A 19,773-nucleotide genomic window follows, 5' to 3' on the forward strand; every position below is an offset into this window, starting at 1 on the left:
CTGTAACCGCCTCAGAACACACCCAGCCATGTGTGGGGACCATGTAGAGTGTGGGACGTGCTGAGACCAAGCCTCAACCTGGCCTCCATCTGGAGGCCCGGGGCAGTCCCTCCCTCCAGAGGACAGCCAGCACAGAGAAGAGCGGCCCGGCCGTCTTCCCACTGGGCAGTCGGCCAGCACCCAGGCCTCTTCTGAAAAGCAGTTGGTGGCTGCAAGCCCAGGCAGGTGAGCCAGCAGACTCAGAGCCACCCACCAGGAAGAGACAGCGCCTGCCCTCAGCTGGCACGTCCCTGTGCCACTGGACTCAGTCTCAAATGGCCACAGGGTGGCACTGCTCACGTCTCTACCAGACAGCCCCGTCTGCTGCATTCCCTCTGCAGGTCTGGGTCCCGCCCCCAGGCTCAGGATCCAGGTGAGTGCTCCTCTCTGGAGCCCAGCACCAGGCTCAGCAGGTGATGTCACCAAACGAAAAGCACACTACTCCTATTCTCAGCAACAGGGAAATGGTTTTTCTCTTCCTTGTCCCTTAAATTCGTACCAAGTCTGATCCGTGGCATACTTACGTCTCGATGTAGCTGGAAGGAGTGTGGGAGACACTGTCGAGCCGTTCTTGCAAGGCTGCCAGGACCTGAGGGTTCTGCATCACCTGGTCTGTGAGCTTCTCTGTTAAGAGTTAAAAACAAGGCCCAACGATTTAAAATATGCCCACCACAGAACAACCAACCAAGAGTCAAAATCACTAACACATATCTACTCAGCCTTGCTCATCCACTGTACTGTCTAAATATACCAAGTGACTTGCTAAAAACACATTTTGAAAATAATTAAAATGTATTTTAAAGCAGGGTTGGGAACCTATGGCTCGCGAGCCAGATGTGGCTCTTTCGATAGCTGCATCTGGCTCGCAGATAAATCTTTAATAAAAAAAATAATGTTAAAAATATAAAACATCCTCATGTCTTACAATCCATTCATTTCCTACCGCTCATGTTCATGGTTGTGGGTGGCTGGAGCCAATCACATCTGTCCTCTAGGACAACACCAAATTTTTACTGGATAATGCGTCACGTACATGGGTCGTTGTATGGCTCTCACGGAATTACATTTTAAAATATGTGGCATTCATGGCTCTCTCAGCCAAAAAGGTTCCCGACCCCTGCTTTAAAGGCACTGGATAGTCTGCTGATCACCTGAGTGGCGGTTAACGCCTAACTCAAGGGTACCTAGAGACTTCTGGGTCTCATCTCGGCTGTTTAGGCCCCAAGTCTTATAAATGAGGACTTCGTCACTTCCTGTCACCTCACCTTCACTCCCTACGTCCCATGGTGGGTGAGCAGACCCCACTATGGGAGTTAATCAGTGCCTACTGGTGCCCCAGCACACACCAGTAAAGCCGCTTCTCACCATTCCCTGCCGGCCAGACTCCGAAGTGTTCTCTGCCCACCTCACCCCACAGCATTCTCCTGCCCAAACCCCCTCCACAGGCTGTGTCCTGATCCCCGCCTTGCAGAAGTCACTTGTCTCCCCCACACGGCCTTTACAGCGCACACTCAAGACAGCAGCAAGAAAGTGAGTGTCCCACCCACTGTAACCATGGAGTGGGCCACACCTGGCCCAGAGCGGACTCAGAGTATGCTGAACTGACCCCTCTTCCTGCCGTTGTGCAGAAATCAAAGTAGTGTCCATCTGGGAGTTCTCCCACCCTCTGCAAGAAGGTGACGGGAAGCAGAACACACCAAGCAGGCACTCGTTTTAAATGCCAGCAACCACCAACACGGTGGCTCACGTACGTACTTGTGTACACACAAAACTATATGTTAGGCGCACACTCACACACCTCCTCAAGCTCTGGCCACTGTGAGGCTCAGAAACAATGACACCTAGCATCGACATTTTGGTCTTTAACTCTCCCTAACGGGACACAGGTCTGGGGCAAGGAGAGTTCAAGGGAAAATGGAATATCATCATTTGTGCCACAAAACTACTCAAAAAAACAGAAAGGCACTGGAACCTGATGGGGACATGGTAAAAGGATACATCAGCTAGCCTGAATGCACCCACTTGTCAAGTGGGACAACGCACACCAGTAAGAAAATAGTGGCAACTGATACAAGAGCGATAGGCAAGTAACCCATGTCTCTACCGTAACACCAAAGGGGGTGTCTTCTTTAACAGCTGCGATATGACAGGACTGAATCAGAAAACACCCTTTCACAAGCACAAGGGTCATTACTGACTCACCAAGGACCATCAATGGGTGCTGAAATCACTACATAAGTGTCTCACAAAACACAGGATATCCACAGGGCCCTTACGATGGGGAAGTCTGGCAGACACTGTCTTAACCAAGCCATCGATCCGGGAGCCGTCAAGGGCCTAACTGCACTTCCCGCTGCACCAGGTCACCTACGTGGCAGCCTTGCCAAAACGTTAACCCTGAATATAACCAGGAAACCACCAGACCAGTCCAGGTGTGGGCACTCCCCAAGAGCTGGGGACGCAGCTTGCTGTCTGATCCCTGCAGTGAAGGGTAAGAAGGTGGGGGTGGCTCTCCATCAGAGGAGACAGAGCTGCATATAATGCACGATCCTTGGCTAGCCCTGGATTTGGGTGTGGGGTACAGCTGTGAAACAACTGCTCAGAAAAGGGGGGTTATAATACAGCTGCACACAGTATTGTAGTCATGTGAAGGTGTGGTTATGAGGATTCATCCCAGTTTTTGGGAAAGTTACAATACATTGTTTCAGAGGCTCTTCAAGTTAGTATATATCCCTAACTTGCTTTCAAAAAGTTCAGGGCAGGGGGAGTACAGCTAGATTTGAGAACAGAGGGGAAAAGATACACCTATGAACTAAGTGACAAAACATGGCATCTGCGGCCTGCCTCTGAGCAGTCGGGAAGAGAAGCCGCATGGAAAAGGCTGGCGTTTTGTTCGTCACCACTGATGCCAGTGACCACGGGTACGGCACTTCTAAAGTCTGAACTTCCTATAATAAAACACATTCTTTTTAAGTACTGATTTTTATTGTGATTATTCTAACTCTTCCTAAAACCCTCGTGTACTCCTCTGTTATTGTTACAAAGGGTTCCAGAGCAGGAGACCCCTCTGCACGCACACTCCCCACCTGGTACCTCCCCCACAATCAGCGCACTGACCTGTAGTACTCGCATCTTTAGCGGCTTCCAAGGAATCTGAAGGAACCCCATCTGAAAAGCTAAGACAGTGCATTAATAAAAGTATTACTGTAATGAAAGTTCCAAAGGGAAAGAGCACAGGGCATCTTCTCATTTCACTGGTTAGAGGTGTCTCAACAGTACCTTCAGATTTGGCAGAATACAACTAGGGACACACGTGTTACATATGAAACTTGACTGAAACACTCCACAACTCCATCACCCACCCCCCCACACACAAAATAACCCATAGGTCTGATTTCCAACCTTGGCCAAAGCTTCCAAATTTTCATTTCTACAACTTCTTTCCTCAAAAAACCTTCTCCCTGCTCTCAACCCAAACCCACTAACCAACAACCAGGATCCGTGGTCTGGATGGCTGCTGATCAAAGAAGAGCTGCCTTCCCAAGTTCTGAGGACCCGTGCCTGCGGCCACAGTGCTGTTTCAGCTCACCACATACACTTTCCAGAACTCAGACCTGAGCCCGCCAGGCAGCTCAGCGGGTCAGAGCCCTGTCTGATACACAAAGGCCATGGGCTTGAGTCCTTGTCAGGGCACATGCAGAAACAGTTTGATGTTTCTCTCTTTCTCTCAAACTGACTTTTTAAAAAAATAAAACAAAACTACTAAACTTTACATGCTCGCTTAAATTTTCAAAGATGGGCCCTGGCCGGTTGGCTCAGCGTCAGCCTGGTGTACAGGAGTCCTGGGTTCGATTCCCGGCCAGGGCACACAGGAGAAGTGCCCATCTGTTTCTCCACCCTTCCCCCTCTCCTTCCTCTCTGTCTCTTTCTTCCCCTCCCACAGCCAAGGCTCCATTGGAGCAAAGTTGGCCCGGGCGCTGGGGATGGCTCCTTGGCCTCTGCCCCAGGCGCTAGAGTGGCTCTGATTGCAACAAAGCAATGCCCCAGATGGGCAGAGCATCACCCCTGGTGGGCGTGCCGGGTGGATCCCGGTCGGGTGCATGAGGGAGTCTGTCTGACTGCCTCCCCGTTTCCAACTTCAGGAAAACAAACAAACAAACAAACAAAAATATATTTTTTTTTCAAAGATGCCTGACACACCTCCCTTACCAAAAATAAACCACATAAAACATTACACACAACCAAATGTGACCTTCAGAATGCTCCACAAAATAAAAGTTTTCACTTGACCATAGAGGCTACAGAATGTTAGGATGGTGTCAAGTCAATCACAGGACTTTACCTGGGGGCATTCAACCCAGAAGAGCAAAAGGATCACTTCCCACAAAAGGTTTTAAGTATCAATATTTGAGACATTGCATGTCAAAGTAATTTCTCTATGGGCTCAAATACACAGGGAAAAACACAGAAAGAGCCATCAGCTAAAGCCTCAAATGTTCACAAATATGGTCTGCCTGTGGTTCATTAGCTAAAATGTAAACTCCAATAAATAAAGTCCATTTAGGCTTACCTGTTATCTGCCATCTGAATGTTTTTATATCCTATAAATTAAAAAAAAATTTATAACAATTAACATCACTAAACATTTACAAACAAAAAAACTGTCAAATGCATTCTCCCACCAGTGTTGTCTACAGGGCACAGCCTACTTACTAGCAGGGCGGGAGGGAACTTTCTGGGCTGGGGGAAGGATCTGAGCTCTCCGGTCAGGTACTGGTTACCCTGGATGCAACGTGTCAAAACTCAGATTCTACTTGGAGCTGTGTATTTCAGCGTGGGCATACTCCACTCATAAAAAACTTCTCATCAGTACTAAAATGGCCAGACTTCAGAACAATCTATTATAATCTGCCTTTCCTCTAAATTTTAACCACAGGAGTATGTTCTTGGGCTTGGCCAGTTACTAACTCAAGGAGACGTGACTGGTTTATTCTATACGTTCTTACTTTGACACTGAAGGTGCCATGCTTGTGTAAAATTCCACATCGTCCCACTTTCACAACACAAATAAAACTTTTCAAGTGACTTTTCTTATAAATATTAAAGGTAGGTTCTAGAACATTCACTTTTTTATAAGAACTTGATAATAAAATTTCGAAACCCTATCTAAATGTATAAAGACTCCTTAAACAAAAAATAAAGGCTTGAAAAAATAAAAATAAAGGCTTGGTGGACCCTGGCCAGTTGGCTCCATGGTAGAGCGTCCGCCCAGTGTGTGGATGTCCTGGGTTAGATTCTCAGGGCACACAGGAGAAGCAACCACCTGCTTCTTCACCCCTCTCCCTTCTCTCTTTTTCTCTCTCTCTCCTTCTCTTCTCCTGCAGCCAAGGCTCCATTGGAGCGAAGTTGGCCCGGGTGCTGAGGATGGCTCCATGGCCTCTGCCTCAGGCACTAAAAAATGGCTCTGGTTGCAATGGAGCAACGCCCCAGATGGGCAGAGCATTGTCCCCTAGGGGTCTTGCTGAGTGGATCCCGGTCAGGGCACATGTGGGAGTCTGTCCCTGCCTCCTCTCCTCTCACTAAAATAAAAAAATAATAAAGGCTTGGTGATGAAGGGCCTTTAATGTTAGATGCAATAAATACACTCCAGAGTATTCCTGAAGGGTTGTTCCTGGTTGACAACTGGTCAGTTTCACTTGCAGGCATTTCAGCAAAGTCCAAACCCCTCCATCAGAATACTGTAAGGTAATACAAAACAACAAGAAAACTTCATATTTGAGAAAAATGCTTTGCCTGATTAGACGGTGGCACAGTGGATAGAGCATTGGCCTGGGACACTGAGGACCCAGGTTCGAAATCCTGAGGTTGCTGGCTTGAGTGTGGGATCATAGATATTACCTCATGGTCACTGGCTTGAGCCCAAGGCACTGGCTCAAGCAAGGGGTCACTGGCTAGACTGGAGCCCCCACCACCACGTCAAGACACACAGGAGAAAGCAATCAATGAACAACTATGAGTTGATGCTTCTCATCTCTCTCCTTTTCTGTCAGTTCCTCCCTCCCTCTCTTTCTAAAACAAACAGCTTCAATTGGAAAAGACTTGTAATTGTCTTGAATTTACCTCAACTACATTTTTCTTAGGTAATTTTGTTTCAAAAAAAAACGTGAATTATTTTTATTTTATTTCTTATTCAGTGAGAGGAGGGGAGACAGAGAGACAGACTCCCACATGCATCCGACCAAGATCCACCCGGCAAGCCCACTAGGCGATGCTCTGCCCATCTGGGGTGCTGCTCAGCAATTGAGCTCTTCTTAGCGCCTGAGGCAGAGGCCATGGAGCCATCCTCAGCGCCGGGGGTCAACTTGCTCCAATAGAACTATGGCTGCAGGAGGGCAAGAGAGAATGGGTGCTCCTACTGTGTGCCCTGATGGGGAATTGAACCCAGGACATCCACACGCCAGGCCAATGCTCTACCACTGAGCCAACAGGCCAGGGCCTTGAATTATTTTTAAAATTTAAAATGTTACATGTAGCACTATCTTTTTTAAAAGGCTAAATGAGCCTCACTAGGCGAACTGGGACACAGAGGACCCAGGTTCGAAACCCCAATGTCGCTGGCTTGAGCGTAGGCTAATCCGGCTTGAGTGTGGGCTCACCAGCTTGAGCTCAGGGTCGCTGGCTTGAGCAAGGGGTCACTCATTCTGCTGTAGCCCCCCAGTCAAGGCACATATGAGAAAGCAATCAATGAAAACTAAGGAGACTAAGGAGCCAAAGCGGAGAACTAATGCTTCTCATCTCCCTCCCTTCCTGTCTGCCCCTAATTGTCCCTCTCTGTCCCTGTCACACGCACACACAAAAAGCTGAATTATTTAAGGAAGCAGATGAAAACTAAGAAAAATCGTGACGCAGCCCCTCCTACAGTGGCCGGCAGCACTCACCCCAGACTACTTCGCGCAGGGTCCCTCCTTCCCTGACTCCAGTCACTCCACACAGGAAGCCTGTTTCCCACACTTACCAGCTCCGTCTGCCTCCCCACTCTTGTTCAAAGCTCAGTCTGCAGTGTGTGACACGCAGAGCTGCAATCACTGTCCTCCCAAGAGCATGCCCTGCCCTCCCCAGACGTAAGGCAGGTAATTTGATGACGTTAGTGGAGTTGATACCCTTAGCATTTGGCAGCTCTGAACTACTGAAGGTTCCCCTCTGATCTTTGATAACATCTGCATGAGCTCACATGGCTCCCATCCCTAAGTTCCTCTATGTATGACAACAGCAGGACTGCTGGGTCAAAGGGGACGAAAGGTTACCCACTGGTCCAGCTATGACCTGGCCACAAAATCAAAGCTCCTCACAGTCTAACAGACAGACGCTCCCCAGGGGCCCTCCTGCAGACCCCACACTCACACTGCAGGCTGAAAGGGAGGCACTTGCTCTCTGCTGAGGCAATGTCACTGCCAGCTTAACACACTCCATTTCATCACCCAGTCAACAAGAATCAAGCCACATGCGATGTGACACCCCCTGCACTAGTAAGGGACCTGTGACAGGCACCCGCCCACATTTCATACCCTCCCCCCCTCGCCCAGGGGGGAAGCATCCCCAGAGTACAGGGGAGGACACTGAGGCTGGCAAAGGTGAAACACCAAAGCCCAGGGCACCCGGCTACAAGACGTGAACTCAGGTTTCTGTCAACCTGAAAGAAAAGAGGTGAGCTCCAGCTGTCAGACACAGCGTGGCAGCAGAGGAGCTGCAGTCTGGGACACACAGGCGCCAATGGCAGCTGCTTTTAAGGGCAGAGTGCTAACGGGAAGCATCCAAGCCAGGGACGGTGTGGCACGTTTGCGGGCTCCCAGACCGGGAGAGATGGCTGGTGCTCGGGTCAGGGGTGTGTCGGTCCTCTGTAAACCAGGCACCTACAGCAGTCTCACAGTCTTTTAGTTCCATCTTTCCAAGGTGCCTGTGCAGGATTCTCTATATCAGGGGTCCCCAAACATTTTACACAGGGGGCCGGTTCACTGTCCCTCACACCGTTGGAGGGCCGAACTATAAAAAAACTATGAACAAATCCCTATGCACACTACACATATATATTTTTTTTTTTTTTTGTATTTTTCTGAAGCTGGAAACGGGGAGAGACAGTCAGATAGACTCCCGCATGCGCCCGACCGGAATCCACACGGCACGCCCACCAGGGGCAATGCTCTGCCCACCAGGGGGCGATGCTCTGCCCCTCCGGGGCGTCGCTCTGCCGCAACCAGAGCCACTCTAGTGCCTGGGGCAGAGGCCAATGAGCCATCCTCAGCGCCCGGGCCATCTTTGCTCCAATGGAGCCTCGGCTGCGGGAGGGGAAGAGAGAGACAGAGAGGAAGGAGGGGCGGGGGGGTGGAGAAGCAAATGGGCGCTTCTCCTATGTGCCCTGGCCGGGAATTGAACCCGGGTCCCCCGCACGCCAGGCCGACGCTCTACCGCTGAGCCAACCAGCCAGGGCCTGCACATATCTTATTTTAAAGTAAAAAAACAAAACGGGAACAAATACAATATTTAAAATAAAGAACAAGTAAATTTAAATCAACAAACTGACCAGTATTTCAACGGGAACTATGGGCCTGCTTTTGGCTAATGAGATGGTCAATGTGCTCCTCTCACTGACCACCAATGAAAAAGGTGCCCCTTCCGGAAGTGCAGCGGGGGCCGGATAAATGGCCTGAGGGAGATGCAGTTTGGGGACCCCTGCTCTATATTCTTTGTTCCATTTTAGACTAAAATGCTCGTGTTTCACATCCAGACCCTCCGGGCCTTTCCCTACGCCCACCGTCCAGTCCCCCTCCTGCTGCCACCTCCACCTGCTCGTCTCAGGACAATCGGAGCTCCGTCGGGGTCAGGAACCCGCGGCTCACCAGCATTCCCAGGAAACCCAAAACTGAGAAGCAGCGTGAACACACTCCGAGCCTGCTCATCACGCAGTCCCAGGGTGTGAAACAGTCTTGTGCACAGTATCTGTTGAATGAGTAAACACCCATTGCAAGACCCGGGCCAAAGAGGTTCTCCTGCCCATGGAATGACACTTCAGTTTAATAAAGCCCACTGATACACAACGATCCACTTAACTTCCACAAAAGTAAAGGTGTGTGCTACTTTCTAATCCTATTTTTGGTGACATGATGGCAAAACAATTAAACTGGACATAACATTCTTTAAAAAAAAAGTTAATCAAGAAGACACACAATAACCCACTTGTGATCTGGGTTTGAGACCTGTCCCTATCACCTCTTAGCTGTGTAACCTTGGTTTCAATGTCCAAAAACTAAGGACAGAATTACACATGTAAAATGCCTAGTACATGACCATACCAGCCTCTCTCCTCTGTCTGAACTGCAATATGCTCATAGAGCACTGCATCTATCACCTGATATAAAACCAACAATCAAATGACTTTAAACACTGCTCCCTTTATCAAAGGAGCAGTGATGACATTATAAAAAGGCTGGAGTTTTGCCTGACCAGGCAGTGGCGCAGTGGATCCAGCGTCAGACTGGGATGTGGAGGACCCAGGTTCGAGACCCCGAGGTCGCCAGCTTGAGTGCGGGCTCATCTGGTTTGAGCAAGGCTCACCAGCTTGGACCCAAGGTCGCTGGCTTGAGCAAGGAGTTACTCGGTCTGCTGAAGGCCCATGGTGAAAGCACATATGAGAAAGCAATCAATGAACTAAGGTGCCACAACGAAAAACTAATAATTGATGCTTCTCATCTCTCTCCGTTCCTGTCTGTCTGTCCCTATCTATCCCTCTCTGTCTCAGTTAAAAAAAAAAAAAGAAAAAGACTGGAGTTCAAACAGTCAAGTGTCAGCGATCACCCACTTTTGTTCAGCGATCCCCACTACAGGCAAAACAGGAAGTTACAGGAAAGGAGCAAATTTGCAGGTTTCAGAAACATAACCACCCATTTCATTTGTTTTTGAATACTAGTAGGCTGAGTTTACTCTCAATTTTATGAAACCACAGTCCCAAGCCTCATCAGAAGGGTTTCCTACTTCTAAAACTGCAATCAGGTTAAAATATGAAAAGGATACCCGGTAAAAGAATATTCTAAAATTTCCAAAGAATGCAGAAGTGCAGGTTCCGTCAGGAGCCTCCAGTCCTAAGTGTGGCCTGGCATGCACACCGACTGCACAAACGAACACTTTGCTTTCATTTATGTAAGATAACTCACAACCCTACTTATGGATTAACTTACTCTTACCCCAAACAATACAACTCTTTTCATTGGAAAATTTCTTTTTTTTTTAATTAAAAAAAAATTTGTGCCCTGGCTGGTTGGCTCAGCGGTAGAGCGTCGGCCTGGCGTGCGGGGGACCCGGGTTCGATTCCCGGCCAGGGCACATAGGAGAAGCGCCCATTTGCTTCTCTACCCCCCACCCCCTCCTTCCTCTCTGTCTCTCTCTTCCCCTCCCCCAGCCGAGGCTCCATTGGAGCAAAGATGGCCCGGGCGCTGGGGATGGCTCCTTGGCCTCTGCCCCAGGCGCTAGAGTGGCTCCAGTCGCGGCAGAGCATCGCCCCTGGTGGGCGTGCCGGGTGGATCCCGGTCGGGCGCATGCGGGAGTCTGTCTGACTGTCTCTCCCCATTTCCAGCTTCAGAAAAACACAAAAAGAAAAAAAAAAAAAAAAGAGTAAAAAAAAAAAATTTGTAGCAAATTATCCAAGATAACATTAAATTCTTAATTTGAAACTGAAAATATCTAGTGTACAACTAGAGTAATCATACTGTTTCATATTGAGCCACTCCGGGGAGAGAAAGGTGTGAGAGCTGAGGAATGTATCCAAATCTTCATGCCTTTATCATCAGGCCTTAATCAAGTCAGAGGTCCTGCGTGTCCTCCCACGAGCTCCATGAACAATGGGGGACAGCAGTCCCACCCTATCAACCTAAGGAGGAGTCTTGTTGCCCCAGGTCCAGGTCCAAACCTCTAGCAGTACCCGGCAGGTTGCCTGAAGACCACATCGGGAGGGACAAGGAGCCACCTATTCTAGGAAGGAATCAGGACATCCCAACGTCCCCACCCATAGAACCCAGCCAGTACGTGCAGCCCTGGGACAGTCCCACCAGTTACATTGCTCTGACCCACTCTGTCACTGCATCTCTTAGTATTAGGAGGTGACTGTGGCAATCAATATGCCATAAGGCAAGTGAAAACAACCTAAAGGACAAAATAACTTTGGTAAGTTTCGGAACTAATGGTAAATGTCCTTGTTAAACACAACACTCACCCATACTTGTAATCTACTAGGAATTTTTTTAAAAAAAGGTACTCAGGACCTTAATTCATACAGATAGTCTTGAAATTATGTTCAAACTGACTTCAATCACATGTATCAATTGATAGCCTAACACAGAGGTCCCCAAACTATGGCCCGCGGGCCGCATATGGCACCCTCAGGCCATTTATCTGGCCCCCACCGCACTTCCGGAAGGGAACCTCTTTCGTTGGTGGTCGGTGAGAGGAGCACGCTGACCATCTCATTAGCCAAAAGCAGGCCCATAGTTCCATTGAAATATTGGTCAGTTTGTTGATTTAAATTTACTTGTTCTTTATTTTAAATATTGTATTTGTTCCTGTTTTGTTTTTTTACTTTAAAATAAGATATGTGCAGTGTGCATAGGGATTTGTTCATAGTTTTTTATAGTCCAGCCCTCCAACGGTCTGAGGGACAGTGAACTGGCCCCCTATATAAAAAGTTTGGGGACCCCTGGCCTAACATATATGTACTTCCTTCTCTTGGTGTTTATCAAAAATGTTAATTAAAGTCCGACCAGGTGGTGTGGCACAGAGGATAGAGCATCGGACTGGAATGCTAAGGACCCAGGTTTGAAACCCCAAGGTCACCCGCCAGTTTGAGTGCAAGATCATAGACATGACCCCATGGTCGCTGGCTTGAGCCCAAAGGTCACTGGCTTGAAGCCCAAGGTCACTGGCTTGAGTCCATGGTCACTGGCTTGAAGCCCAAGGTCGCTGGCTTGAGCTCATGGTCACTGGCTTGAGCCCAAGGTTGCTGGCTTGAGCAAGGGGTCACTCACTCTCCTGGAGCCCTCCAATCAAGACACATATGAGAAAGCAATCAACAAACAACTCAAAGTTCCACAATGAAGAATTGATGATTCCTATCTTTCTCCCTGCCTGCCCCCTCATCTACCTCTTTAAAAAAAATTTTTTTTAATCATTTATGTTCTCAGATGAACTAAGAGTGGCAACAAATTAATTAATACAGCAATGTATCAGGTATGGGAGACTACTACTTTTGTGTACACTGGAAACTGCTTCTTACTATGTTTTAAGGAAAGAATGGATAATGGACCGTGTCTGTCTGCCCACAGCAGAACGAGCTGCAGGAGGGCAGGGACCTGTCTGCTTGCTCAGCACAGCAATCCCTGTGCCCAGTGTGGGGCGGCCAGGAGACAGTGGCTGAGCAATCTCTGCTTCACTCCTTCGTTCAGTGCTGCTGAGTGACACTGCCCGTGTGTCGCCTGTACACAGCACAGCGAGGGACCCCATGAACACCTGAGAGGCTCACAAGCAGTTTCTGAAGATACGTGGAAAGCCATGTCTGCTTACAAAATCAAGCTCCCACCAGACGAGTGAACTTTTTAAAAACTTGCTAGAATCAAGCTGTTTTCAGAAACAGAGTAAAAAAACAATTTCCTTTCCTTAACCAAAATACTCCATTTTCTTCTTTTTTTTTTTAAAGTGAGAGGAGGGGAAATAGTGAAACAGACTCCAGCATGTGCCCCAACTGGGATCTACCCAGCAAACCCCGTCTGGCGTTGATGTTTAGACCAACACAGCTATCCTCGGAGCCTGGGGCCAATGCTTGGGCCAACAGAGCCACTGGCTATGCGAGGAGAGAGAGAGAGAAAGGGAAAGAGGGGAGGGAAGAGAAGCAGATGGCTGGTTCTCATGTGTGCCTTGACCTGGGATCGAACCTGGGATGTCCACATGCCGGGCCGACACTCTAACCAGCCGGGGCCAATTCTCCCATTTTCACTCAAGGCACAGTGGGTCTTCATTGCTGTAATTCCAATTGTGTCCTCTGCTCTCTGTTTTCTGCAATTCATTAGCATAAGAATGAATAAAGCAAACTTTTCAGTTTTTCTTAAGTATCATATTTAAAGACCTTGTCACCTTGTCAGTAAGGCTTTTCCCCTCCACCTTATTTAAAGGAGAGAAGGAAAGAGGCCTTCATGTGTTGTTTCCCTTAGCTGTGCATTCACTGCCTGCTTCCTGTATGTGTCCTGACTGAGCCTTGAACCCGCAACACCTTGTTTTGGGACAACGCTTTAACCAACTGAGGTTCCCAGCCAGGTCCTGTCCCCTATTTAAAGTCACAACTCCAAATTCCTGTTCCTTCCCTCTACTTTTCTTCCCAAAAGCACCATCCAACCCATCAGTCTGTCTTCCACTGCAGAAACCGACGAGGGAAAGGCCTTCTATTCTGTTCACTGTGATGTCCCAGAACCTGGAACTAGCACAGAGAAGGTGCTCATAACTCAATGGATGGGTGCAAAAGCACTGAAAGCTACTTTGTGATAAGTGAGCAAACAATTAACGTTTCAAATTAGAACAAAACTGCATTCTACAACCTTTCTATATAAGTATTTGAAATGTAAGGATAATCTTTCTACCACAAAACTATCAAACAGAAGTCTTGTTTTTGAACAGGCTTTTGGGGATAATAATAAAATAAAGAGTACATTAAAAAAAAAAAACCAGAGGGAACAGACTGGAAGCACACTAGTTACAACAGCTGACAGAGCATACTTGTAAGAGGAAATTTAAGGCAACACATGGTTAGGATCAAAAGGTAAAGATCACAAAGTGATCTTTTGTAGTTCTCTTGCTACAAAAACACACTGCCTCTCCAGTTACAAAACACTGGTGAAATTTAAAATTCAGTGGCAAACAAAGCAAAGCAGCCGGCAGGGTAAAACACCAATGGCCATCAAATAATAAATAGCCTGACCAGGCGGTGGTGCAGTGGATAGAGCGTCAACTGGGATGCGGAGGACCCAGGTTCGAGACCCCGAGGTCGCCAGCTTGAGCGTGAGCTCATCTGGTTTGAGCAAAGCCCACCAGCTTGGACCCAAGGTCGCTGGCTTGAGCAAGGAGTTACTCGGTCTGCTGAAGGCCTGTAGTCAAGGCACATATGAGAAGGCAATCAATGAACAACTAAGGCAGGGGTCTCAAACTTGCAGCCTGCAGGCCGCATGCAGCCCACCGAACAATTTTGTGCGGCCCGCGGACTAATCCACGAAGTTCAAAATATTTTGGATAAAATTAAGTAAGCCTAGGGGCCTACTTGTATTTTTCATTTCTCTAGCATCCTAGCTAGATATTAGCTTAGTTAACAGCAGTTGAGATGCGAACTACAGTTTCTGGTTGTTTTGTGACACTGAGTAAACTGCATGTACAATTGTGCTTGTTGTACTGATTTTTTTTTTGTTTTCAACTGCAGTGAGAAAAGTGTTGCGTAACAGTTGCCTTTTGTAGACCTAGTGCGGCCCGCCTAACGGCTGTGATCTTGCTCTGCGGCCCACATGCTGAGTTGAGTTTGAGACCCCTGAACTAAGGTGTAGCAACAAAAAACTGATGATTGATGCTTCTCATCTCTCTCCGTTCCTGTCTGTCTGTCTCTGTCTATCCCTCACTCTGACTCTCTCTCTCTCTCTGTCTCTGTAAAAAAATTTTAAAAAGCCTGACTGGGCGGTGGCACAGTGGATAGAGTGTCAGACTGGGATGTGGAGGACCCAGGTTCGAGACCGCCAGGTCACCGGCTTGAGCGCGGGCTCATCTGGTTTGAGCCAAGCTCACCAGCTTGGAACCAAGGTCGCTGGCTCAAGCAAGGGGTTACTCGGTCTGCTGTAGCACATATGAGAAAGCAATATGAGACCTGTGGTGGCACAGGGGATAAAGCGTCGACCTGGAAATGCTGAGGTCGCCGGTTCGAAACCCTGGGCTTGCCTGGTCAAGGCACATATGGGAGTTGATGCTTCCAGCTCCTTCTCCCTTCTCTCCCTCTCTCTTTCCTCTCTAAAAAAAAAATGAATTAAAAAAAAAAAAGAAAAGAAAGCAATATGAGAAGGTCAGGGCACATATGAGAAAGCAATCAATAAACTAAGGTGTCGCAACGAAAAACTAATGATTGATGCTTCATATCTCTCTCCGTTCCTGTCTGTCTGTCCCTATCTATCCCTTTCTCTGACTCTCTCTGTCACTGTAAAAAAATAATAATAAAAAAATAAATAAATAATCTGCACCATCACAAACGGTTTCTTTAAGATTTTGTAAACACAAAAGTCTTCACTGCCCATTAATAAAGGTTCTGCCGTTACTAGGTGCTCATGGACAAATCTCACAATTGCAGTTTAGGGAAGCAAATACTTGCTAAACTAGGAGATGCTACGCAAAATAAGCTAAGGCCAGGGGACAGCGACTTCCTGCAATGATTCGACATCAGCTACCTCCTACTTTTAATTCAGCCTGGCTGTAGAAAAGTCAAATTAAGTAACGTCAGCTTTTCACTTGGGATGCCTAAATAGTGTAATTTCCCTTTAAAAAAACAACAAAAACGTGGCCTGACCTGTGGTGGCGCAGTGGATAAAGCGTCAACCTGGAAACGCTGAGGTCGCCGGTTCAAAACCCTGGGCTTGCCTGACCTGTGGTGGCGCAGTGGATAAAGCGTCAACCTGGAAACGCTGAGGTTGCTGGTTCAAAACCCTGGGCTTGCCTGGTCAAGCCACATATGGGAGTTGATGCTTCCTGCTCCTCCCCCTTCTTTCTCTCTCTCTCTCTTCCCTCCCTATAATGAATAAATAAAATCTTAAAAAATATATTTAAAAAAATAAAAATAAAATAAAAAACAACAAAAAAGTAAGCGTGTCAGACCAAACCCAGCTCCTCACGGCTGCCCTAGTAGTCAAGTACAGGCCATCAGTGGGAGCACCGACTCCATGCGCTAAGGAATTTTGCCAGGGAATTTAAATTATCCCCCTGCCCACAGATATTATTCACCCAAAACAAACAAAACAATCTAGGTTCTCCAACAACATGGGTTCACTGAAACAGTAACATCGAAAACTGCAAGCAAGGAAGAAAAACTCTGACAGTTAACTTTTTTTTTAAGTGAGAGAAGGGGAGAAAGTGAGACAGACTCCCGCATACACCCCAAACGGGGTCTACCCCACAGCCCCGTTTGGGGCTGATGCTCAAACCAACAGCTATGTTTTTAGTGTCCGAGGCAGACACTCGGACCAACCCAGCTAACCTTGGTGCCCTGGGCCAACAAGCTCCAACCCATCGAGCCACTGGCTGAAGGGGTAGAGGGGGGAGCAAATGGTCACTTCTCCTGTCTGCCCAGACTGGGAACTGACCCTGGGCCGTCCACAAGCCAGGCCAACACTTTATCCACTGAGCCAGCCAGCCAGGGCCTGAAAGTTAATCTTGAACTCCATTATGCCTTTACATGTGTACATTTGAGGTCACCTCCTCCTGCTACTAAAAGGCAATCAGCTGCTAAAAGAAGAAAAATGGAAAAGACCACAATCCTAACTGTGGCTGGTCAGAGAACTGCATACGTGGCGAGCTGACATGCTCTTGGCATCAAGAGGCTGCTAAAAACCTGACAAGTGAACAGAAACCACACACCCCAACTCTTAAGTATTTAATCTCTGTGAAATCGTAAACAACCCCACACAGATAAAATCGCCTCAACTCAAAATTCCACAGAAGAGTCTGGTAATCTAAACCACCAATTCACAAAACTACAACACCTGGACATTTTAAGAGGATAACAAGCCTCAAAGTCAGAATTCAGTTTACTGAGGTTATCACACCCAAAGTGAATAAAACAGCTACTGCAAAGAAGTTCATTTCTCCAGTCATCATTCAGTATGTTTTGAAAACACAAAATTCACAACAGCGTTTGAATGATGGAAAGACACAGGTAAGTGCAGACTCTGCCTCAGTAATACTGGTCAACCCGGAAAACGACTGCAATGCACATGTAATATTAGGTATTTATGGCAGTGCTACAGCGTTCAAGCAGTTACTTTACACAGTTATAAATAATTGCTTTAGAGAATTATTGTCATCATACCATGAGAAGAGACCTTAAAATTCTAGTGAAAACGTTCCCAAGTAAAACCTGGGAACATTAAGTTCCTACACCTATTTTATCTATAGAATGAGGCCCTTTGGTCACTACAGGTCTTTAGGAAATTTGTTTTGCAATCCTATTTTTATTAGCCAAAAAGATCTTATCTTCACTTGACCCTCTCCAACCCCAGAACAGGACACTTTCCCTCCAGAGAAGAAAACACTTTCCTTGTCCCAAAACAAGCAGGAAAAGCATCAGAAGCAGAGCAAACTCGTGTTTTTTGGGGGTGGGGGAGTTCTTTCTCCTGCCAAGTCTGCCCACTTAGCAAGGGGACCAGCACAAGGGGCTCTGGAACCTCGGGGCTCGACCCCCACCGACCTTCTTTACCCCAGGGGGCGAACACGAACCGCAGGCTGAAGTGACCTCCCAATCCCGCCACGGGGAGCAGTTAGCGGAGCCCCAGAAGGACGAGCTGGGAACGACGCACTGGCTCAAATGCTCCTCTAAAGCAACAGGAGAAAAAAAACTTCCTTCCTCCCTCGGCGGAAGCGGGGACGCGCGGGGACACAAGGGGACAGAGGTCCCCGTCCGCCGGGCAGGGCCCGGCGTGGAGGAGCGGCCCGCGCGCAGGAACCGGCGTGGACCCGCAGCGCGCGTCCCTTAGGGGTGCCGTGCTGACCGCAGGATGCTGTCACGTGCCGGGCGGGGCGGGGGGGGGGCACAAAAAAGTTCGGAACTCCCCGTCCCGACAGTTGAGTCTCAGGGCGCGAACAAGGAACCTGCACGAGCCCCTTCCCAGGGCCACGCAGGAGGGCGCGGCAGGGGACCACGCGGCACCCCCGCAGGCGGCGGCGGCGGCAGGTGCGCGCCCCTCGCCCGAGGGCTGCGGGCTGAACGCTGACCCCCAGACCCCCGGCCGGGCCGGACCGGACCAGGCCCCTCCTGGGACGAACCGGCGGCTGAGCAGTCGGGTCGGGACGCGCCCAAGTGACCGCTGCCCCCCGTCCCACCCGGAGAAGCGCAGGGACCGTTCTCCTCCCGCCACGTGCCCGGCGACCGGCCGCGCCTCTGGGGGCGGGGACGTGGGTCCTGCTTCCCGCGGCCCCCGGCCCGCAGCCCGGCCCGAACCCCGAGTCCGCCGGCGGCGGCGGGGGGGGGTGTCTCCCCGACACGGTCCCGGACGCGCGGGTTCCGTCTCCTGGCCAACACAGCGGCCCCGCCCGCCCGACGCACGTCCGGAGCCGCCGAGCGCGGCCCGCGCACCCCCCGGACGGCGCCAGGTCCGAAAACAAAGGCCCGTCGGCGGCTCGGCGCTGCCCCGGGAGCCCGGCCCGCCCGGCCCGCGGCCGTCACCTACCCGGGGACGCCGCGCGCGGAACAAAGAGCCTTCTGACCTTCAGCGGCGGGCGGAGCTGGGAGGAACACCCGCCACCGGCCCGGCCCGGTCCGGCCCGGTCCCCCCGCGGGCCCGCCCGCAAGCCGCCGCCGCCGCTTCGGGCGCTCCCGGCCCCGCCCCTGCCCCCGCCGCCGCCCGCGATGGCCGTGCCGCCCGGTGTCCCCGGTGCCCGGCCCCCCCCCCAGACCTCGCCGGCCCCCCCCAGCGCGCCGTTAGCCCGCCGAGACCGCGCGTCCGCACCTCACGCCTCCTGCGGCAGTGGCGACAGCCCGGGCTCCGCTCGCTCCTGGGATTGCGCCGCCGTGGCCGCCAACAAAAGTGCCCCCCATTGGCCAAGCCCCCTGGCCCCGCCCCCCACGAGGAAAGCGCGCTGCGATTGGGCTGGTTCGGCGCAAGTCAACTACGCTTCGACGCCGCCGGTGACGGCCAATCAGAGGCTGCGCCGCGCTCAGCCCCGCGAGACATATGCAAATATACTGTGTGCGGCTGCGGCGGCAGCGGGGCGGTGGCGCGTGTTCGCTCCCTTCGTGTTTTTTCCGCGTCTTTTAGGGGCCGATGCGCGCGGAGCCCACGTGGAGGGCGCCAGCCGCAGCCCGCCCGAGCGCCCCACTTCCGGGTGCCGGGTAGGACCCACCTACACTTCTCACACCCTCCCAGACCCCAAGTCATGTGTGCGGTGGCCCCGCGGACTTAAGGCGACCCCCTCCCCGCCTTGGTCCTCCAGTCCGCGGGCGCGTCCCAGCTCCGCTCGTCCCGCGTGCACTGGGTCTCTTTCCCGCAGCGCCAGGCCCACGCCTCTGCGTCTCCGTCCCAATGCGGGCGGTTGCAGGTGCGGCCGCTGGGCTGCCAGCGGCTGGGGGACCCCCAGAGTGTAGATAAGCACTAATCTCTCAACTTGCGTGCGATGACAGTTGAGTTAGAAAAACCACACCCCCAGGCTACTGCTGGGTGTGTGTGTGTGTGTGTGTGTGTGTGTGTGTGTGTGTGTGTGTGTGTGTGTCTGGGGGGGGGGGTTCGTTTCCATACTCTGCCTAAAACTAGGGGTTTTCATTCTGTTTCATTTTTTCAGGAACTTGACTTTCTTTGCGTAGGGGTTGCTTTTGAAAGTTTCTAATTTTTAGCAAGGTGTTCATTCCTGTCCTGTGGCGTTTGGTGTGTGTAGGGGGGAGGCGTGGGTGTGAGACCATCCGGAGGCCCC

At 50.2% G+C, this 19,773-nt stretch overlaps 1 protein-coding gene across 4 annotated transcripts in view; it reads right to left on the reverse strand.

Annotated features, from left to right (window-relative positions):
- The window catches only part of NAP1L4 (nucleosome assembly protein 1 like 4), a 49,542-nt gene extending 30,644 nt beyond the window's left edge, over nt 1-18,898 (reverse strand). For 2 of the 4 annotated variants that reach the window (XM_066379862.1, XM_066379889.1), the window contains exons 1-4: nt 18,816-18,898; nt 4,610-4,640; nt 3,157-3,215; nt 564-663 (exon numbers count right to left, since the gene is read on the reverse strand). In XM_066379862.1, coding sequence (XP_066235959.1) covers nt 564-663; nt 3,157-3,215; nt 4,610-4,623 — 173 coding nt within the window. In that variant the 5' untranslated portion in view covers nt 4,624-4,640; nt 18,816-18,898. Of the gene's footprint in view, nt 1-563; nt 664-3,156; nt 3,216-4,609; nt 4,641-15,740; nt 15,884-18,536; nt 18,605-18,815 lie in introns of those variants that run through there. The other 2 variants (XM_066379881.1, XM_066379872.1) reach the window with 2 other exon arrangements.
- Nucleotides 18,899-19,773: the final 875 nt, after the last annotated feature.

Source organism: Saccopteryx leptura, chromosome 1, assembly GCF_036850995.1.
Source record: "Saccopteryx leptura isolate mSacLep1 chromosome 1, mSacLep1_pri_phased_curated, whole genome shotgun sequence".
Classification (NCBI taxonomy): Eukaryota; Metazoa; Chordata; class Mammalia; order Chiroptera; family Emballonuridae; genus Saccopteryx; species Saccopteryx leptura.